A 24005-nucleotide genomic window follows, 5' to 3' on the forward strand; every position below is an offset into this window, starting at 1 on the left:
TAAAAGCGGACCTGCATTTAGAACTTCCTCTCTGCTCTAAAACATACTGAACAGCATAATAACCTTTAAAGAAAAACATGTCTTTGTTACAGCTGATATAAATCCTGCAATAAATCTGCAGCGTGTTTACCTACTGCTTTAATGGAAGCAGACATATTGCTAACATCCTGTGTTTACCAATTAGCTCTCTGTCATGGCAGGAGCTGACACAGCTGAACAGATCAAATTACAACTAGTGATTAGTCAAAGTTGAGGGAGCATTAGACAGGGTAAACTCTCTCAGTACATACAGGGTGGCTTTCTCTATGTTTGCCTTCTGTCCTGTGCAAAAGTTCAGGTCCACTTCAATTAATTCAGCTTTTATCAGCACTCCGCTGACAAAAATGAACGTTGAAAAAATCCCATAACATGGACTTTACCAGCCTGTCAGTCTCCAAAACCCCAGGGATTTTAACACCTCTAGAACTCTACCAGGTTAAATTTGGCTACCACGGTACAGAAACGTTTTTGCTACTATCTATTACCAGGGTCACACATTTGGCTTTTACAAGAGGAAGATGAACTTCCAGTAATATTTCCTCATATTTTCATAGTTAAAGCTTTATGTTAGCAGCACAATTTTTACAGAATTAAGCAAGATCAGCTTGATACACACACTGATCAATTCTCACGCAAATCACATTAACTGCTCCTGAGCAAAACACGTTCGCAACCAAAATGGACTATTTCATATTCATTTTTAATATGTATGGATTCATAATGCCTTACTGAACACATATGCTGTCCACTCATTATTAGGATTGCATAGAGAAATATACTGTATAACAGGAATTATGCCAGATTTCTTCTCTTCTGTAAGAAGGTTAGAGCTTCACCTCCTTCAAGCAGGGTATCAGCCCTTATGTCAGCACCTCCCTTCAGGACAAGATCTTTAAGGGCCCATTCACACTTGAAAGAGCAAAATGCCGGCGATTTTTGCCGGCGTTTTGCGGGAGTGATTTTTCCACGATTTCACGCGGAAAAATCACTGGACAGTGGAGCGATTTCTCCACGATCGCGTTTAACTGAGTCCTTTTTTCTTCTGTTGAATTCCCTCTGGACACCGGCAACAAGTCACCATTGTAGATTATTCAATACAAAGACTTTATCACTTACTGGACTTCTAACATGATTTAATCTTTCCAGTTTTACCCTTGTTACCTGATTATTCTAATCTATGCTGGAACTTATTTTTATAAATTGTTAATTTGGCTAGTTAGGTTGCAATTTCATTCTTCTAGGATTAGCTAGTCTGAGGTCTCTGCACCTAATCTGAAGAGTGGTTATTGATATCAATAAATTTGACTGATTGTACATACAATCAAGATTGTATCATGCAGTGTTCCCCAACCCTGTCCTCAAGGCCCACCAACAGTGCATGTTTTGTGGAAATCCACAGAGGTGGTTAATCAGCTCTGCTGAGACACTAATTACCTCACCTGTGATTGTGCGTGGTTTCCTGCAAAACATGTACTGTTGGTGGGCCTTGAGGACAGGGTTGGGGAACTCTGATGGGCACACCAACAATCTTAAAACATTTACTGTGCTCACAGTGGATTCACCTTCAGAAGCCTTTAGTGGATAAGACCTGTATGGCAGCTGTAAGAAGATGGGATTGGTGGGTGTTTGTCACATTGGTGGCAGCTTCTAGGGATGGCAGAACGCAAAACAAGGAAGAAGTTAGCTTTTGGGGGATCACAGCGCAAAGAACTGAGAAATGCAGTTTTTGTAATAATCAGAACAATAGGACAATGGTTACTTGGTATTCTGTCCTGAGAAACTAAAGTCCAGGATGCAAAACAGTACACATTGATAAATAAACAAGATTGGTATACATTTTCCCACCTTTTCTTTTCTATCTCCTATCCTTTTACTCTTCTCTTTAGAATATCTGATTCAGTTCCAAATTACCAAAGTTAGTCTATCACTGACTTGCACATCTTACAGTATGTGAGTCGCAATGCATTGCCATTTTGAACAACAATAGAACTGTAACGAATGGTGTAGCAAACAGAAGTCTGGTTATTGTGTGATCTGCAGTATCACCAATAAATCAGACACTATACCTGATTATATGGTGATCTGCAGAATCACCAATAATGTAATTATAGCTAACAAGGTAATTGCAAGTGTATTGTGCTTGGTGCAACAGTAATACTGATTAGTTTTGGCAGAACCTCACCAGAGGAGCTGGTGGGTACTATCAGTAATGAACCTCACCAGTGACAAGGGCTCACTGGTGAGTGGAGTGGTCAGATAGATCGGTTCGGCAACAGACAGGAGGATTCAGTAAAAAATCGGCAGGCAAAAGAATAGAGGTAATTCAGGCACAGTCAGCAACAGGATCAGATGGGCTAAAGTACAGAATCGTTTAGCATAAGAAAAGTCAGAAGAGAGCCAGAGTCATACACAGGTAATCAAGCAATAATAACAATAGTAATAATAATTCCTAGTCTTGTGTGAAATCCCTGGTTTCCTCCCAGATCAAAGCACACCGGAACTATCTAAGGTCTGCGTGCTCACACGAAGCATTCGCAACAGCTGACAGTTTGCAAGTGATTCTCGGAGGCTTAAGAAGCGGAGGAGACCCCTCGGCCGCGCCCACACCCATCAGCCAATCAGAACTGCCGAGAGTCTCCTCTGACATGAGCCGACCGGCAGGTCAGCTGACGTGCCTCCTCCCCGCATAAAGGTCCTGTCTGTGCGCGTGTGCGCGCGACAAAGCCACCCTATGAGCCACTGACAATCCCCTCCTCGGCGTGCTAGACGCCGGAGGGACAGGAGAAACGCCCGACAGGGAAACTGAAGCAGCTGCGGGGGCATCCTGACTGCCCGCAGCTGCATCTCCAGAGAATGTTACAGTACCCCCCCTTGAGGCGTGGACTCCGGACACAGTCTACCTGGTTTCTCAGGATGTAGTTCATGAAACCTTTCCTTAAGTTCCTGCTCATGCATGCGATGCCCTGGTACCCAAGATCTCTCCTCAGGCCCATACCCCTTCCAGTGAACAAGGTACTGTATGGAGTTCCGCACCCAGCGAGAGTCCAATTTTTGCTCTATCTTAAACTCAGGTTCCCCATCAATCTCCACAGGGGGGGGGGGAGGAATCCACATGCACAGCAGGCTTCAACAGAGACACATGGAATGACTTCACACCTCTCATACTGGAAGGTAGAGAAATGACATATGTGACACTATTGATCTTTTTGGACACGGGGTATGGACCTTAAATCTGGGACCCAATTTCGCAGAAGGCTGTTTTAAAGCCAAATGCCGGATAGAAACCCACACCATATCACCTGGTGCAAAATCCCACTCCACAGAGCGTCTCTTATCTGCCTTTTTTTCTGGGTCTGAAAGGCCTTTCCTAGGTTTCTTTTGACCATACTCCAAATCTCCTTCAAAGCTCCCTGCCACTCTTCCAGGGCAGGAAAAGGAGATGACACTACTGGCAGTGGAGAGAACTTGGGTGATCTCCCTGTTACTACCTGGAACGGGGAGAGACCTGAAGAGGTGCTCTTTAAGTTATCATGAGCAAACTCTGCGAATGGCAAAAATTTCACCCAGTCCAACTGAGCATCTGCCACATAGCAACTCAGGAACTGCTCAAGGGACTGGTTAACCCTTTCCGTTTGCCCATTAGTCTGTGGGTGGTAGCCGGAGGAAAATGATAGGTTCATACCTAAGTGATGACAGAACGCCCTCCAGAACTTGGAGACGAACTGGACTCCCCTGTCTGACACCACATTCTCCAGGATACCATGCAACCGGAAAATGTGGTGAATTAAGAGTTCTGCCAGTTCTTGAGCAGAGGGGAGTCTGTCCAGTGGGACAAAATGGGCCTTCTTACTGAACCTATCGACTACCACCCAGATGACTGTTTTCCCCTCAGATCTGGGCAGCTCACCCACAAAGTCCATGGACAGATGGGTCCATGGTTGTTCAGGCACTGGTAGCGACTGTAGAGTACCCACAGGAGCACGCCTGGATGGCTTACTCCTGGCTCACACAGAACAATCTCCGACAAACTCTTTACAATCAGACACAATGGATAGCCACCAAACACATCTGTCTAGCAGCTCCTGCGTTCTGGCAACCCCTGGATGCCCTGCAGTCTTATGAGAATGGAAAACATGAAGAATCTTTAATCCGAACTGTAGTTGTACAAAGAGAACTCCATCTGGTTTCCCTTCGGGAACCTCCTGCTGATAAGGTTTCAGAGTAGATGCCCAATCCTCCCAAGTCTCAGTAGCAGCAAGAATAACTTTCTCGGGGAGGATGCTTTCGGGAGCCGAGGGCTGTATTGTCTCGGGCTCAAAACGTCTGGATAATGCATCAGCCTTAACGTTCTTACTACCAGGTTTGTAGGTAATAATGAATCTGAATCTCGTGAAAAACAGGGACCAACGGGCTTGTCTGGAACTGAGACGTTTAGCCCCTTCAATATACTCTAAGTTCTTGTGATCGGTATAGACTGTGATAGTATGCTCAGCCCCCTCAAACCAATGTCGCCAGTCCTCAAACGCAAGTTTGATGGCCAACAGTTCTCGATTCCCAATATCATAATTTCTCTTGGCGGGGGAAAGCTTCCTAGAGAAAAAAGCACAAGGGTGCAACCTGCCCTGCAGACCGGAGTGCTGAGACAATACAGCCCCAACCCCGATCTCTGAAGCATCCACCTCAACAATGAATGGGAGAGTAATGTCCACATGTCTCAAAATGGGGGCGGAGCAGAAAAAAATTTTAAGTGATGAGAATGCAGACTGTGCTTCTGCTGACCAATTGTAGGTATCTGCCCCCTTTTTGGTAAGCTCAGTGAGAGGTGAAACCACAGAAGAAAATCCTTTGATAAACTTTCTGTAGTAGTTGGCGAAGCCAAGGAATCGCTGGAGTGTCTTCAACCCTAAAGGTTGGGGTCACTCCAGGACAGCAGAAACCTTCTTGGGGTCCATAGAGAGTCCTGCGGTGGAGATTATGTACCCCTGGAAGGGAACTTCAGAAACTTCGAAAAGACACTTCTCGAGTTTAGCATACAAGGAATTCTGTCGTAGTTTCCTTAAAACATACTTCACGTGTTCCCTGTGTTCAGCAATATTAGATGAAAAAATGAGTATGCCATCTAAATAGACTAGGACGAACCGCCCTAGAACCTCCCTAAAGACTTCATTAATCAACTCCTGAAAGACGGCGGGTGCGTTCCACAACCCGAAGGGCATCACAAGGTACTCGTAGTGCCCAGCGGGTGTGTTGAACGCCGTCTTCCACTCGTCACCCTCTCTTATGCGAATCAGATTGTATGCCCCTCTAAAATCGAGTTCAGTGAAGACACCCGCATTAGTAATCTGGGCGAACAAGTCATCAATCAGAGGGAGAGGGTAACGATTTTTCACAGTCATTTTGTTCAATTCTCTGTAATCGATACATGGCCAAAGGCCACCGTCCTTTTTTTGTACAAAAAAGAAACCTGCCCCGGCCGGGGACCTAAATGGATGGATGAAACCTTTGGCTAAATTTTCTTTAATATACTCCTGCATGGCAAGTTTTTCAGGCCCCGAAAGATTATATAAATGGCCTCTAGGGGGCATACAACCTGATCTTAAGTTAATGGGGCAGTCAAAACTTCGATGAGGAGGAAGTTTGTCTGCCGCCTTGGGACAGAAAACGTCACGCAAAATCAGAATACTGAATAGGCAACCCCTCCACTTGAACCTTGGTAGCACATACTGTGACTTTTTCCATACAATGATGATGGCAATAGGAGGACCAGCTCAAAAATTGCCTGGAACTCCAGTCGATCTTAAAGGGAATGTTTTTGAAGCCACGGCATACCAAGGATTACAGTGGAGATAGCCATCTTAAGCACAAAGAACTGTATCTGTTCTTTATGCAATGCCCCTATCTGACACAACAATACAGGAGTATGAGAAAGAGGTTGTTTGCCCTGCAGTGGTGAATCATCCACTGCAGTAACAACAATCTGACGTCCCAAGGAGAGAAGAGGAAAACCAAACTTAACAGCAAAATCATAATCCATAAAATTTGCGGAACCTGAGTCTATACAAGCCTGGGTAGACTGGACTTAATCTTCCCAGGTGATAGAACACGGGAGAAGTAAGCGACTATTCTTTAGAGGTAATACAGAATCGCCTAGGTTAGTACCTCCAGCTACACCTAGGCGATAGAGTTTTCCGCCTTCCTGGGACAGGTTTGTACCACATGACCCTTCTCTGCACAGTACAGGCAGAGTCTCTCAGTATGTCTCCTGTTTTTCTCAACCTCAGAGAGCTTGGATTGTCCGATTTGCATCGGTTCATCCTGAGGAGGAGAAGAAGGGGCAGGAGCAGAGAAGGGAACAGGGGAAGGTCTTCCTGGCGCTCTACCTCGAGTCTGCCTTTGGTAACGAACTCGGCGGTCAATCTTGACAGCTAAAGAGATTGCCTCGTCTACTGTCTTAGGTTCTGGGTGGCTTAACATCAGATCAGCAACAGCATCAGATAACCCTGATAAAAAACAGTCTATTAAAGCATACTACCCCCATCTGGCTGACACCGCACACTTTCTAAACTCAGCAGCGTAAGTTTCAACAGTGTTATGCCCTTGTCGGAGAGTTTTGAGTTTCCTCTCTGAAGTCATAGCTAAATCTGGATCATCATATATAATAGCCATTGCTTTAAAAAACTCTTGAACGGATGTTAATGCCTCATGACCAGTGGGAAGACTGTAAGCCCAAGTCTGCGAGTCACCAGATAATAAAGTTTTTATAAAAGTAACTCGCTGACTCTCAGAATCTGAAGATACCGGGCGTAACTCAAAATAAGATAGACAACGATGCTTAAAATTCCTAAAATCAGACCGGTGCCCTGAAAATCTTTCAGGATGAGGCATCCTGGGCTCACTAACTACAGGGGATGACACTGATGCATTGGTCTTTTGAAGTCGGGTCACTACCTCAGACAATAAATTAATTTGTGTCTGTTGTGTGTTGACCGTATTGGTAAGATCGTTAACGGCCGTGGTAAACAGTTTGACCTGAGTGCACAGTGTCTCCGTAGACATTGTTCTGCTGTTCTGTAACGAATGGTGTAGCAAACAGAAGTCTGGCTATTGTGTGATCTGCAGTATCACCAATAAATCAGACACTATACCTGATTATATGGTGATCTGCAGAATCACCAATAATGTAAGTATAGCTAACAAGGTAATTGCAAGTGTATAGTGCTTGGTGCAAAAGTAATACTGATTTGTTTTGGCAGAACCTCACCAGAGGAGCTGGTGGGTACTATCAGTAATGAACCTCACCAGTGACAAGGGCTCACTGGTGAGTGGAGTGGTCAGACAGATCGGTTCGGCAACAGACAGGAGGATACAGTAAAAAATCGGCAGGCAAAAGAATAGAGGTAATTCAGGCAGAGTCAGCAACAGGATCAGATGGGCTAAAGTACAGAATCGTTTAGCGTAAGAGAAGTCAGAAGAGAGCCAGAGTCATACACAGGTAATCAAGCAATAATAACAGTAGTAATAATAATTCCTAGTCTTGTGTGAAATCCCTGGTTTCCTCCCAGATCAAAGCACGCCGGAACTATCTAAGGTCTTAGTGCTCACACGAAGCATTCGCAACAGCAGACAGTTTGCAGGTGATTCTCAGAGGCTTAAGAAGTGGAGGAGACCCCTCGGCCACGCTCACACCCATCAGCCAATCAGAACTGCCGAGAGTCTCCTCTGACGTCAGCCGACCGGCAGGTCAGCTGACGCGCCTCCTCCCCGCATAAAGGTCCTGTCTGTGCGCACATGCGCGTGACAAAGCCACCCTATGAGCCACTCACAATCCCCTCCTCGGCGTGCTAGACGCCAGAGGGACAGGGAAACCGAAGCAGCTGCAGGGGCATCCTGACTGCCCGCAGCTGCATCTCCAGAGAATGTTACAAAAACATGGCTGAGCAATGGTATGAAGGAGAGAGACAGCCAGGCAATGGAAGATTAAAATTCCGCGCAGGACAATGCCACCCCGTTCAACGTCACCCAGTGCTACAAGCTCTGCAAGTGCTGACATTGCTACTTCAGCTCCAGAAGATGCAGATACCACGGATAACACTACGTCCACTCCACAGATCATACTGACCCTCAGCCAGGAACAAGCAGCACTAATCTTCACTAGAGATGGCCGAACGGTTCGCCGGGGAACGGTTCCCAGTGAACTTCTGTGGTTTGCGACAGCGGAGAACCGCAAACTTTTCCGGAAGTTCGACTTGCCCCCATCGTGCATCATTAGGGTAAACTTTGACCCTCTACATCACAGTCAGCAGGCACATTGTAGCCAATCAGGTTACACTCCCTCCTGGAGCCACTCACCCCCTTATAAAAGGCAGGCAGCATCAAGCATTGCACTCACTCGTGTGCCTGCAGTAATTAGAGAAGGGAGAGCTGCTGCAGACTCTCATAGGGAAAGCTTAGTTAGGCTCTTGTAGGCTTGTTAGCTTGCGCTCCTTGCTCATTCTTATTGCTAAAAAAAAAACACCCCTCAAAAGCTCTTTTGAGAGCTAATCTTGTTCTTGTGATCTATTTTTTTTTGTGTGGCCTACTTGCATTATATACAGCCCTGTCAGCCAGTCACAGCTGGCCTTTGGTGTAATTCCTACTGTGCCACTGCCAGGCCCAGCACATTCAGTGACTACCTGTGCGTGTGACAGGCAGCTGCAGATTTGTAATCCCATCCCAATCACTGCACCTGTTCACTGTTCAGTGCACCTACCTACCTACCTACCTACCTACCTACCTACTTGAGCGCACACATTGTTAATACCACCAGTCATTGCACCTGTTCACGGCGGTACCTATGTGTGTGTGTAACAGGTGCACATTTGTAATACCCATCACTGCATATACCTACCTGTTGTGTTCAGTGCACCCAACTACCTACGTGAGCGCACGCAGTGTGATATACCACTCAGTGCATACCTGTTAACTGCACCTGTGTGACTGCACATTGTATTAGTCAAGTCAGTGCATACCTTTAACTTGAATGGATGGCAGACTTGCCCTCCATAACAGATTCTCGTTAAAGGATTTAAAGTTGATTCTCATATACAGCAGGGCCTCGAAAGTTCTCCTGTATTTTTATTTTTGGTCACTACCTCGGGACGTGCATGCCATGCCTGCTGCCTTCCTTGGATGTGTGGTAGCCGTTCCTGCTCCTTTGCCCACAGCATGCCTGCTGCCTTCCTTGGATGTATGGTGGTGGTAGCCGTTTCTTAGGCTCCCACTCTGGACCGGAATTGAACCAGGATTCCCCGGCCATTACCCGTGGTCACCATGGTACTGAGCAAGTTTCACACAGTTGAATGAATGGCAGACTTGCCCTCCATAACACATTCTTGGCAATTGCTTTCGATTTGGTTTGTCTTGAACTGGGTCAAGGGTCCATCCGACCACAGATGCCTGGTCTGCAAAGCACAGTCAGGGCAGGTACATTACTTTTACAGCAAATGGGTCCTTACTTGGATGTGTGGTGGTGGTAGCCGGATCTCAGGCTCCCACTCCAGACTGGAATTGAGCCCTGATTCCACAGCCATTACCCGTGGTCACAATGGCAGACTTGCCCTCCATAATAGATTCTCGTTGAAGGTACTTAACAGCAAGATAATGATAAGGCAGTCAGACATTACCTGATATCACTGAGGAAGAGCAATCTCGCCATGGTGTGCACCAGTCCAGCACGGCCGTCACAACACAAACAGCTGTTTGCGGTGCGTTACACAGTGAGTTTGATGTGTCAGTGTGAAGCAGTACTCTAATGACACTCCCTGATTGATGTATACACATGCAAGATGTTTTAAAGCACTTTAGGCCTGCAATTTAGCATTCAATGTGATTACTGCCCTTAAAACGCTGCTTTGCGTCAAATCCCGATTTTTTCCCGGGACTTTTGGCGTCGATCCCACTCATCCATGCAAAAACTCAGATGTTAGACCCCTTTTCCATCACTTTTGCTGGCCAGCATAAGTGTTTCTAAGTTCGCCTCCCCATTGAAGTTTACTGCGGTTCGCGAAAGTTTGCGCGGACCAAACTTTTGCGGAAGTTCGCGAACCGAAAATCTGAGGTTCGGGCCATCTCTAACTTTCACTGCCTTAAGCCCTATGAGCCAACAGTTGTTACCAGGCCTGACTAGGGAGGATTTGCACTTATACCTGGAGATCCAGCTTGAGAGAGAGGAGCGGCAGTAGTGGATCCAGGCCCAGAGAAGGGAGTTGCAGTACCAGCGTGCACTGCAACTGGCCAAGGTGAGACATGCCGAACAGTCTTCCTCACCCAGCATTTCTGCTGCAGGAAGCACACCTTTACCCATGGTCCCCAAAGCAAAGTTTTCAATTATGGAGAAAAACCAATGCCAATTGAAGTAGGACAAGGGGACATGCTTGGGGCCTGATGGAGCAGGAAAGCTGTGCCTGTGACCAGAGTGGACACGAGGCCTGGAGTAACTGTGATGCACCATGGTAATAATGGTTAAAAATCAAATTAAATTAGGACCGTATTACACAACAGTGCTTTAACCCTTTAGTATCCACGACTCGTTCATTTTAATAAATGTCAAGTTATCAACACTGTTGGGTGACAGGCAATTTCACTTGTCTGTCACAATCCCTCCAGTTTCCTTAGATCTATGCTAAGTGAAAGTAAGATAGTTGTTGAGTGTTGTCTTACAAACAAGTTGGCAGCTGATGTTATAAATAAACAAATAAAGTAATACAAAAAGTTTTAAGTTACATTTTTGGAGCACAAACAGTGTATGGTGTGATTATAGTAAATTGCCGGTTTTAGTAGTACAAGAGGAAGTGCGGGTGTTAACCTCCTTGGCGGTAATACCGGGTGTAGCTCGGGTTAGCTGCCGGGAGCTCAATGCAGAGTATAGCGCGCAGCGGGCGCTTTTACTCAACTTCCAGGGGATCCAGACCTCAGTAGCCGTTCTGCTTCCTGTCCTCCGGGGCTCTGAATCACTCTGGTGAGATTGCTGTCATTGATCTCACTACAGAGTTACAGCGCCACCTAGGACAGAGGTAAAATTGCAGCCCTGGAGCCCAGAGAGGTGAGTGAGAGCAGGGGCTGCTGCAGAGACTGGCATGATTTTTTTCCTGATTTTAGGGTCTGAAACGTTTAAAAAAAAACAACTAAAATCTGGAAATAATCATACCGCCAGGGAGGTTAAGATATGTGATAAATCTAAATGCTCTTATACACCAGAGTAACCAAGCAGTTCGGAGTGACCCAAAACCACAAGGATAGTATAGGAGACTAAATAGACTGAAAAGCCCTCCTACTAAAAAGCAAGTCCGAAGCAGGCTGTCTGCATGTGGGGTTAGTGTGGCTCTGTAAAATTTAAAGCTATAGGCTTGCTATACACCAGTGGTTCTGGATGTAAGCCTGGTTCAGGGGCATAAAGAGATAATTTGCATATACAGTAGCGGTGCATTGTGGCTAACCACATATGTTCACTTAAAGCGGAATTATCGCAAATACCTTCTGTATTAAGAAGGCAAACTACACTAAGCTCTTATACACCAATAATACACTGATCTAGTGTCAAATGACAATGTTGTCTGGTTGTTAAAGGACAACTGAAGTGAAGGGTATATGGAGGCTGCCATATTTACTTCCATTTAAACAATACCGGTTGCCTGACAGCCCTGCTGATCCTCTGCCTATAATAAACATACATATATCCAGGCACATCGCCTCTAGTTAGGACATTAAATAAAATTATTAGGGAAAGGGAGGTGCTGAAGGGGGTGTGGCTAGAAACAGCAAAAATCAATTAACCCTTCGCACACTCACATGCAAATGTTCAAACAAATGCATTCACAGATTTACTCATCCAGGCACAACTGTTATCCCTACAGCTAAATTAAAAGCCAGGGTTTTAGTTCACAGAAGAATGCATTCTTATGCTTAGTCACCTATACTGCGTAGAAGTACCCAGGTAAACATAGGTGTCCTAACTCTGGCCCTGTAACATGCATAGTGCAGACATGCAAACACATTCATTGCATCAAACCTATCAATGGATTAGGAGCACACATCCTAACTTCCTCTCCTGGGAAAGACAGTGCATCTTACCAATCGCACAAGGGAGCTAATGTTATGTGTCCATGTGCACAATGCGCATACACCAGCATAAGCTGTCTGCATGCTGACAAACATACAGGGGAAGGGGGGAGTGCACCGAATTGGACCCTAGCCACAGGGGTCAATGATAAGAATAAACATACATATATCCAGGCACATCGCCTCTAGTTAGGACATTAAATAAAATTATTAGGGAAAGGGAGGTGCTGAAGGGGGTGTGGCATGTGAGTGTGCGAAGGGTTAATTGATTTTTGCTGTTTCTAGCCACACCCCCTTCAGCACCTCCCTTTCCCTAATAATTTATTTAATGTCCTAACTAGAGGCGATGTGCCTGGATATATGTATGTTTATTCTTATCATTGACCCCTGTGGCTAGGGTCCAATTCGGTGCACTCCCCCCTTCCCCTGTATGTTTGTCAGCATGCAGACAGCTTATGCTGGTGTATGCGCATTGTGCACATGGACACATAACATTAGCTCCCTTGTGCGATTGGTAAGATGCACTGTCTTTCCCAGGAGAGGAAGTTAGGATGTGTGCTCCTAATCCATTGATAGGTTTGATGCAATGAATGTGTTTGCATGTCTGCACTATGCATGTTACAGGGCCAGAGTTAGGACACCTATGTTTACCTGGGTACTTCTACGCAGTATAGGTGACTAAGCATAAGAATGCATTCTTCTGTGAACTAAAACCATGGCTTTTAATTTAGCTGTAGGGATAACAGTTGTGCCTGGATGAGTAAATCTGTGAATGCATTTGTTTGAACATTTGCATGTGAGTGTGCGAAGGGTTAATTGATTTTCTCTGCCTATAATAGATATAATATAAATGAAATGTTTCTGACATATTGTCAGATCTGAGAAGGTTAGCTGCATGCTTGTTTTATAAATATACTGTATATAGCAGCCTCCATATTCTTCTCACTTCAGTTGTCCTTTACCCAGGAGATGTTAAATAAAGCTGAGAAGGAGACCTATTGAGAGAGATGTCTTCCTGAAAATAATGCAAGTATCTGTGTGCAGTTTATCCTCCGTCAGAAATATCTTATGTAATATTTTTACAAGACTACAAGGAATTCTCAGACTGGCTACTCCCATCACATATGGCAAATTGGAATAGTATGGTTAAAACATTAAAACTGTTCTGCTCCATGGAGGGTACACAAAATGCAGAAGTAAACTGTTTAACCTGGTGTAATTCAAATAAAATATCCAGTCAGGAGGTTTTTTTTTTTAGATTTGTGTAATTCAAAATGAGTAGAATGAAGCAGTAGTTCAGCTGCTTATAAGGTTGATTTAAACTGCTATGGTCATCCTGTTGTATCAAAACTAATTTCCTCTTTGCTTTCAGATTTGGCATTATGTTAACATTGGCCACCAACGTCCTGCTTTGGCTTTTGGCTGTAATAAATGATTCTGTACACAGAGAGCTTGAGAGCTTACAGGTGAACACCACCACAGGTAAGTAAAGTAATACAAAAACTATTTTGTAAATCATAATAAAGAACTCTTTTTATTTAATTTACACATACCTGCTGGTAAAATGCAGCCATGTTTCAGAAGTTTTCAAGTTACTGCATACTTAGTAGGAACTTAGTAGTATAATGTTGTAATTTTGCAGTAAACATTATGCTCTTCAGCAGGGATGTGAGAAAAATTAAAATCTCCTCAGACTCAGGAGGTTGAAGCTGTGGTAGCAAACAAAAGCCTCTAGGGCCTGGTGCACATCAAGCATTTTTTTGTAGCGTTTTCCAAACCGCTTCCGCCTGTGAAACCGCTTGGCTAATGTATTTCAATGAGATGGTGCACACCAGCGGTTTGAGGTTTTTTAGCAAACCGTAAACGTGGGTCCTGCAGCATTTTTCCGGTTTGCAGATGCATTTCTGCCTCAATGTAAAGTATAGGAAAAGCTCAAACCGCTCTGAAAAACGCTAAATCAGAGCGGTTTTTCAGGCGTTTTTGTTACAGTAGCTGTTCAGTAACAGCTTTACTGTAACAGTATATGACATCTGCTACACAAAAACGCTCCCAAAAACGCTAGGCATGTTTAGTAAACCTCTCTAAACATGCCTAGAATGGCTCTGAAAATCTGCTTCAAAAACCTCTAGCATTTTGCAGATCTGCTAGAGGTTTTTGGTGTGCACTGGGCCTAACTGCCAATTAAATAGCTAGCAGCAAGCAGGGCCACATAAGTACTTTTTGCCACTTTTTGCAAGTGGGGGATCAAAATAAAAAGAGTCTGTGTGGATGTGGATGTGCAGGCGGGTGAACAGACAGGGGAATGTGTGAGCGGGTGAACGGATGGTGAATGTGCAGGCAGACCTGCAGGCAGCATATTAAGAGAATTTGTCTGCTGCCTGTGGCTTTCTCACAGGATCTTTAATCATGATCAACCAGTGTCACCTGAGTGCCCAACCAGACCCAGCTGTCCTGCCCTCAGCACTGGTATCTGCAATTATTTGTACAAACAAGCAGGGCGGCCGCGGACGCACTGGGTCTAGCTGCCTGCTTGTGCCACTTCTGCTTCAGCTTGTGCCAGGGACAGAGTTAGTGGTAGTGGCGAGAGTGCAGCTGCTATATAAGGTGCAGCTGAGGGCAATAAGCAGTGTACAATGCATTATGCAAATAGGCAGAAGCTGGCTATTTGCACACACACACCACTTACTGCCCTCAGCCACCGTTTAATTAATGAACACCAGCTTATTGCCATCACAAGGTTTTGATTTCCTAACACAGCTTACCAGGTGAGTGGAAGTGTGCATATGAGAGAATTCATTTGCTCATCCACATATAAGTAGCTGGGTTGAAAAAAGACATGTCCATCACGTTCAACCATAAAATATAGTACAAAACTGGCCTATACCCTCATACATCTCAGTTGATCAAAAGGTTAGTGGTAAACCTTGTCCCGGTCCTGAGTGTCTAGGAGAACAAATGTTACTGGAGCCCATATGCAATTCACTTTTTCACCCGAGTTTTCCCCCAGGTGATATTTTTACAACTTGTAAATAAAATGCTTTTTACACCATCAGCAAGCAAAAAAATACAGTACTCAAAATAATTTTGAACCACTACATAAAGAATTGAATGTGTGCATTAAACACCAAGTGAACACCTGACATATCTGGCTAAGCAAATTTGGCCTAATTGGCTATTCATGAGGCAATGCTCATGCAAATATGCATTCGCTTTCGCATGCCAACTTATGCAGGGTCAAAAAACGAATACCGCAATGCGGTCGCCCTGCGGGAATTAGTTCATACTACAATAAGCACTATCCAGGAGCGCCACGGGGAGGCTCCCCAATGCCCCCATACAACCGGGGGGACCGCAGGGTCCCAGGCGCTCTCACTGCCTAGGGACCGCAGCGGCACCCCGGAGGGGGAGGCTGGGTGGCGCAGGCGACTCCCCCAAGCGTGGCCAGCACCGGGGAGAGCCGTCCGCACCCACCTCCCGATATTAAAAACAGGCACCTACCTTAACGTCCATTGCATTTTACTACTGAGCATAACTTGGGTGCAACACATTTAAATGAGAAAGGAGTGAAGCATGGGTCGTCCTAAGCTTTGGAGCTCAGGTCTGGCTCACACACAGCACTCCAAGGGGGGGGGGGGGAGGACAGGCGCAGACGGCCCACTCCAGGGCTCACACTGCCTAGAATGAGCCATCCACCACCCACCTCCAAAGGGGGGATAGAAATGAACCACTACATAAAGATTGCACACATTCAATTCTTTGTGTAGTGGCTCAAAATAATTTAGGCAGTACTTTTCACCTAAGTTTTTTTACTTTTTCCATTGCAAAGTGCTAAAAAGTTATTTTAAATCAAATATGAAAAATTATCTCCTAGGAGAAAACTGAGGAGGAAAAGTAAATTGCATATGGCCCTGTAGGTTTGATTGTTTTGCTGTCATTATACGGTTTATCTTATGCCATTGCCCGGATTCTTTATGATCTTGTATGTATCGTAGCCTCAATAAACTGAGTTATGTTGATCAAAAAAAAAGAAAAAAAGATTGCTGTTCACAAGTGAAAACTATCTAACATGAATGATTTGGAATAGTTTTGCCTTGAGGAATGAGAGGAATGAGAAGAAGGGCAAAATCCCTGTGGCAATCTCATAGCGACTTCACCAAAGTGACTTGCAGCTGTAATTGCAGCAAAAGGTGGCTCAAAAACGCTATGCATGCAAAAGTTTTCAGTTATGTTGTCCTATTTGTTGTTTTCTTCAAAATAAACCAAATAATACATATTTAGAACTCTTTTATACTACATTACTTTCCGATTTTGATGCCACTCCAATTTTTGATGCGATTAAAAGTCCTGCATGCTGCATTTTTTCTGTGGTTTTCTTCTTGCGTTAGCATCCAGTGAAAATTGCAAAACGGAACTGGGATTTGCAGCATAAAGGAAGCCTCAACGTAGTAGGCATGTACTATCAATGAAATGATGCAAACTCTCAAACAATCCATTTTAATTCCAGGTCGCAAGGCAACAAAACATGAAAAATGCCAAGGAGGGTGAATACTTCTGCAAGGCACTTTGTTTGTTGTATGTAGGCCTGAACAATTTCTCCTACAAACTTAAAAAGAAGCGGTGGCTAAAGTTATATTTTGAAATTGGGCATTAGGTACTTCTGTTGTAAAAAGGCACATGTAAATTTGTCTCCTACTACTTCATTGTTCATTATTTGATCATATTTGCGAGATACTGTAATAACTAAGCTATTACTATTTTCTCCTACAGATAAAAGCATCCAATGTTTATGCACACAACATTCCATATGTTTGGCCTTTCAGAGGGGATATGTAACATTATACCCATTCAATCTGGAATACAGTCTTATTAGTGCCTCAATGCTCTTCATCATGTGGAGAAATGTTGGCAGAAACGAAGTTTCACACTTTGCCTTTTCACAGCCTACACTCCGTTTGCAGGGTGTACTTTATGGTCCAGTTCTAGGTGTTGCTACATTGCTTGTTGGAATCTGTATTTTCATTCAGTATCAGATACAAGCATCTACAGGAACAGCTGCCCCTACATCATTTATTATGTATTATGTATACAGTGTTGTTCTACTCTCTATTATGGTCATTACTTGCATCATTGGAGTAATAGCACAAACATTTAGAGATAAACATTTAGCAGGACACTCAGAAATAAACAGTGACAATAGTGAAAATCAAGGAGAAATAGGTAGAGCATCCAAGCAAGAATATAAAAAACACTGCAGACAAAGAGAAGAGGAAAGGGGTAAAGGTTCTGAACAACAAACATCAAATACAGTGGAGCACAGAGTGGAAAGGAGAGAGTACAACAATAACCGGATAGATCAAGAAGATAATGGAGAACACAGAAGGTGTCCACAAGAAAACAGTCATAAATGTATAGGGCAAACAGAGACTGAAAAGCACAATGAAAGCAGTCCAAAGGGAGAATTAGTAAAAGATGATATTAAGGATCACATGGATACCAGTCATGATTACAGCACATTGAAAAGAAAATTCACAGACGAAAAAGCTGATCATAGTGATTTTGAGACATCTTCTGGTAAAAGAACACCTAAAAATCATATCCGAAGTCTAGAAATCATCTTGTTGTTGACCGCTGCCCTTGGTCAGTTCTCCATCTCTTACTATTCAATAGTAGCCCTGGTAGCTACAAGAGTATGGAGCCTATTGAACAGCTTAAATTTGTCACATTCAATCCTTATGATCTTGCAACACATATCTCAAAGTGTCTTCATAGTCGAGGGCATGAGAAAGGAGCACCAGGAACAGATTCAACAAAAGTTACATCAGGAAAGTAAAGACGAAAGTCCTCGTAGGATGTCTATGTTAGAGATACGTAGAGCATCTCTGGCCTATCTTCAAAATGTTGGAAAACTCACCGTTAGCCGAAGACTTGTGAAAGAGATTGCGCTATTTCTAGTGCTTTGTAATATCATGGTAAGTTTTATTTTCATGATCAGTTTTTTATAGTTCACTGCTTCAAATTTAAAATGAAACATCAGGTTTGCACTTTCAAAAAGGGTGCTGCCTATCAATGCGGTTTATCAGTAAAAAATTTGCTCACCTCTTTTCTATTGAAAACTTGTAAACTTCAGGGCCCTTTCACAATGGCGGGGTGCGGCGCAGCAAATTGCCACACAGCAACCGCAGCCTAATGAAAATCTATGGGGAAGTTCACACTTCCCACGTTGCGGTACACTGCACCGAGAGGGCTCAATCTAACACTAGCGCAGAACTACATTACCATGAGTGATCCGCGGCAGCCTGTGGTGATCTGCGTCAGCCTGGAAGTCATGTTAGTCTATGGAGACTCAGGGTTTTTAAAAAAAAGTTGGCGCTAAGACGCGCATGCGTGGAAGCGTATTTTAACAATACACTTCTGCGCATATAATTCTGAAAGTTGGCTGTACTTTGAACCTGGACTGGCATACACTGATGCTTGGTTCACACTACGCCAGATTTGCAGAATATCTTTGTATTATACAGACATGCTGTACCACTCCAGTGGTTTGTGGAATTGTCTACTGCAGTGAGGCATCCACTGCTTGAAAAAATTGTGCAGGTCAGATTTGGGAAGAGCCAGATTAGACCCAGATTGCTTGGTAGACAATTACCGTCAGTTCACATAGACATTTTATAGAATAAATGTGTTTAAACATCTTCTAAATGTCAGTTGTGTAATCACCAAATGATTGTGACAAGAAAGAATGACCATTCTCCATTCTTAGTTCAATGGGAAAATGCTTCATATGCTGTCCACACGTGAGAACAGTTAAGCCTCACCAGTAAGAGGAACCTTATGGCCCATACTCACGGGCTACTTTTGCTGCCTGTCGCTAGCACACGGGAGCGTGTGTGCGACAGTTCGGCGACAGCTCGTTGCCAGGTCCCTCCGCATACACACGTGGAAGTGGGACTAGGGATGCGACAGAAGCTGTCACCGACGTTCCTCCCCCCTGCCGGAAACTCAATGCTCTGGCTATTAGGTTGCTGTCGCTAGTCCGCATACACACGCGGACTAGCAACAGTTGCGGCGGCAACTGTCGCCATGCGACTGATCGCCGCCAATCGCCTGGCGAGCGCAGCGACGAGCGACGGTTCGGTGTGCGCGCCTCATACTCACGTGGTTGCGGCGACAATTGTAGCCCATGAGTATGGGCCATCAGTGACAAAGAGATTTGTGGAGACTGGTAAGTGATAGGCCCTAAAGTGGCAGGTAGATAATTAACAAGCAGTTAAGTGGAATACAAATAAGTGACATGTTATGCACTACACTTATTGAAGGCTTCAGCCAATATGTACCATTATCAACAGATGCTTTTTTAAGAATTAATTGGTCCTATAATACTTTTATTCTCTGTTGCCTGAATTAGGCACCTTTCTGATCCATTAATCAAGAATGTACTAATTGTAATCAGCTGTTCATTATATAGGAAGATTTTTTCAAACATTGTCCACTGAATAGTATCTACTTATTAATACATAGACAACTTTTTAGCTTGCCAATTCTCTGGGTGAAAATTGTAAAGAAATCAATGTTGTTTGTATTGTACTCAACCCATTAGATCAGGGTGGACTAGAACCCATGAACATGGATTTTAAATGTTTTAAATGTTAATTGTGTAGTATATGTTCTAAAATAAATATAGGAATTAGTTAATTTTCCAAACATTTAGCTCTGGGTCAGGTTGCATACACACATCCAATTACTATTGGCCAATCACTGGGCAATTTTACCACCTCCAAGTAGTATGAGAGCTTACCTACAGTCTTTTCATGGTGTTCAAAATCTGTTGGCCCACCTGCTACTGAGAAGTGGTAAAATTGGCCAATCAAAATTGGATGTGTGTATGCACCCTCAGTCTTGTTTTGGCTGGACCTAGGTGATTTGATGTCACCTGATGCAGAGAAAAAACTTGCTCACACCATTTATGGAAGGAAAATGTGCCATGCAAGTGCACATAACACATTTATATACAGTGCTGCCCATAATTATTCATACCCCTGGCAAATTTTGACTTAAAGTTACTTTTATTCAACCAGCAAGTAATTTTTCGATGGGAAATGACATAGATGTCTCCCAAAAGATAATAAGACGATGTGCAAGAGGCATTATTGTTGGGAAAAATAAACAATTCTCAGGTTTTATTTACATTTGAGCAAAAAGTGTCCAGTCCAAAATTATTCATACCCTTCATAATGTCACAATCTGTGGGAAAATCCAAAATTCTATACCATTCCAAATAGTCCAAGCTGTTCTAAAGCATCCTAATTACCATAATTAATTGGGAACAGCTGTTTTAATCAATTCAACAGGTGAAAAACAGCAGCTCTCTGCAGTTGGTTTGTGGACAAAGGAGTTCAGACAAAGACAAGGGAGTTCAGTGAGGTCCTGGGGCTGCTCAAAAGTCAGGAAAGGGCTACAAGGCCATTTCTAAATGTTTCAGGTTCCAGTGACTACAGTGCAAAGTATTATTAAAAATACAAGATGTTCCGCACTGTGGAAAATCTCAGAGGACTTGGTCGGAAGCCAAAAGTGACACCTGTGCTGGCCAGGAGTGAGAGAGGTGACAAAGAATCCAAGGATCACCACCAAGACAATCCTGGTGAATCTGGGCTCTGCTGGTGGCAATGTCTCAAGGCAGACAATCCAACGGACACTCCACACTGCGATGTTCCACAGATGCAGACCAAGGAGGATGCCACTTCTCCAGATAAGACACACAAAAGCTCGCTTGGCCATTGCAAATGCTCATCTGGACAAAGAAGAAGACTCCTTGTTTTCTATGTTATGGTCAGATGAAGCAAAAGCCTTCAACCCAAAGAACACCATCCCCACTGTCAAACATGGTGGTGGCAACCTAATGCTTTGGGGGTGTTTTTCAGCCGATGGACCAGGGAACCTAATCACAGTAAACGGCGCCATGAAATAAGAGCAATACTGTACATAACGATTCTCAACGACAACATCAAGCAGTCTGCAGAGAAACTTGGCCTTGGGCACCAGTGGACATTTCAGCATGACAATAACCCAAAACACACAGCAAAAGTAATGAAGAAATGGTTAGAAGACAACAACATGAATGTTTTGGAGTGGCCCAGCCAGAGTCCTGACTTGAATCCAATTGAGAATCTGTGGAGGGAGCTAATGATCAGGGTGATGGCAAGAAGACCCTCCAACCTCAAAGATTTGGAGCTCATTGCTAAAGATGAATAGGCAGAAATACCTATGGAGACATGCAAAAAGCTGGTCTGCAATTATAGGAAGAGTCTGATTGCTGTAATAGCCAATAAAGGCTTTTCTATTGATTATTATGACGGGTATGAATAATTTTGGACTGGACACACTATGCTCAAATGTACATAAAAGCGGAGAAATGTTTTTTTTCCCCACAATAATGCCTCTTGTACATCACCTTATTATCTTTTGGGAGACACCTATGTAATTTCCCGTCAAAAAATTACTTGCTGGTTGAATGAAAGTAACAAAGTCAAAATTTGCCAGGGGTATGAATAATTATGGGCAGTACTGTATATAAGTTGTTATCATTTAGACCCTTCTATGCCATGTTCCCCTCTACAAAAATTAACTAAATGATAACAACTTCCCCCAGATTATCAGAACATACCAAACAGCCAGTCTTTTGGGGTTAAAAATATAACACAGCTTTCAGCCAAACATTGTCCATAACAAAAACAATATACCGCTCTGGGTATTCTGGAGGGTATACAAGATACGCAGGCTTCCATTTCTGTACCAACCCCTCTGTCTCAAGTTATCTCTGTGGTCACTCACCATTCAATACTCTGCCATGGGTCTAATGGCCCTGTCTGCCACTCAGTTGTTCAGGTTTCACCTTGATCTCCAGCGCTGGAGTCCCACTCACTCCAGCATTTTGTTATCTTCTCTGCTACATCAGACTGTGCAACCTCTCTGTGCTACATCAGCCCTTCAGGAGCCTCCTTGCTCCACACTAGAGATGTCACGAACCTCCGATTTTCGGTTCGCGAACACCGCTCGCGAACTTCCGCGGAAGGTTCGGTTCGCGTAAAAGTTCGGGAACCGCAATAGACTTCAATGGGGAGGCGAACTTTGCAAAATAGAAATGAGTGATGGAAAAGATGTTTCAAGGGGTCTAACACCTGGAGGGGGGCATGGCGGAGTGGGATACATGCCCAAAGTCCCGGGGAAAAATCTGGATTTGACGCAAAGCAGCGTTTTAAGGGCAGAAATCACATTGAATGCTAAATTGCAGGCCTAAAGTGCTTTCAAACATCTTGCATGTGTATGCATCAATCAGGGAGTGTAATTAGAGTACTGCTTCACACTGACACACCAAACTCACTGTGTAACGCACCGCAAACAGCTGTTTGTGTAGTGACGGCCATGCTGGACTGGTGCGCAACATGGCCAGAGTGCAGGCCGTGGCAGTTTTCCAGCCCATATGGTCGCCGGGCTGTGGTAGCTCAATGATAGAACAACAGTGACTGTCAAGCTGATCAAATTTGGTCTGTCCACAATGAAGCAACTACCTTATTATCTTCTTGTATGTAGGTAGGCATAGGTAGGAGTCCCAGTATAGGTAGGTAGGTAGGCATAGGTAGGAGTTCCAGTATAGGTAGGTAGGCATAGGTAGGTGCCTTAGTGGTTAGCTAGGCATAGGTAGGAGACCCAGTATAGGTAGGTAGGCATAGGTAGGAGTCCCAGTATAGGTAGGTAGGCATAGGTAGGTGCCTCAGTAGTTAGCTAGGCATAGGTAGGAGACCCAGTATAGGTAGGTAGGCATAGGTAGGTGTCCCAGTAGTTAGCTAGGCATAGGTAGGAGACCCAGTATAGGTAGGTAGGCATAGGTAGGAGTCCCAGTATAGGTAGGTAGGCATAGGTAGGTATCCCAGTAGTTAGCTAGACATAGGTAGGAGACCCAGTATAGGTAGGTAGGCATAGGTAGGAGACCCAGTATAGGTAGGTAGGCATAGGTAGGAGTCCAAGTATAGGTAGGTAGGCATAGGTAGGAGACCCAGTATAGGTAGGTAGGCATAGGTAGGAGTCCAAGTATAGGTAGGTAGGCATAGGTAGGAGTCCCAGTATAGGTAGGTAGGCATAGGTAGGTGCCTCAGTAGTTAGCCTGGTCCATAGTGAGATACAGGTTAAACCTAACACATGGCTACAGGAACGCATGCCAAATGGCATGTTCAGATGCGGCAAGTGCAAATTATGCCCGTTTGTCGATAGAACTAAGAATTTTCAAAATAGACTAGGTGACACTACATATGAAATCAAATCCTTTATAAATTGCGACAGTGAAAGGGTGGTGTATATGATTGAGTGTCCCTGTCACCTTAAATATATAGGAAAAGCTAAAAGGGCACTAAAAGAACGGGTGTTGGAACACTTGGCCGTTATTGTTGGTGGTAAGGGTCAGACTAACATGGCAGAACATTATAGAGAGGTTCATGGTAATAGCCTAAGGGGAACAAGCAACCGTAAAAGGAATATACAAACTTAATATCTCAAACCGCAGAGGTGATTTCGATGAAGTTTTACTTTGTAAAGAATCGATGTGGATATTTAAGCTTGACACGGTGACCCCTAATGGTTTAAACGCGAAATTGGATCTCTCACCCTTCCTAAAATCAGCAAGATATGGCTGAGATTGTAGCAAGTGGTTATGGATATGAGACCAAGACTAGTGACCAATGAAAGTTTTTGAATTATGTCACTTTGTTATCTGAATGGGGACATGCCTGTTTCCGCAGTGAATGTCACAAGTGCACTGTGCATAAAAGCTGTGTAGTTCCATTGTAACAGAATTAAGCCTTTTAATCCGGTATTTAGTG

The 24005-nt window shown here is 44.0% G+C and overlaps 1 protein-coding gene across 4 annotated transcripts in view; it reads left to right on the plus strand.

Moving 5' to 3' along the window:
• OTOP3 (otopetrin 3) overlaps positions 1–24005 on the plus strand; it is a 117181-nt gene that overhangs the window by 53209 nt on the left and 39967 nt on the right. For all 4 annotated transcript variants that reach the window (XM_068262047.1, XM_068262050.1, XM_068262049.1 and 1 more), the window contains exons 3-4: positions 13508–13617; positions 16903–18104. In XM_068262047.1, the coding sequence (XP_068118148.1) occupies positions 13508–13617; positions 16903–18104 (1312 nt within the window). The remainder of the gene's footprint in view (positions 1–13507; positions 13618–16902; positions 18105–24005) is intronic.

This window comes from Hyperolius riggenbachi, chromosome 12 (genome assembly GCF_040937935.1).
Source record: "Hyperolius riggenbachi isolate aHypRig1 chromosome 12, aHypRig1.pri, whole genome shotgun sequence".
NCBI classification, from domain to species: domain Eukaryota; kingdom Metazoa; phylum Chordata; class Amphibia; order Anura; family Hyperoliidae; genus Hyperolius; species Hyperolius riggenbachi.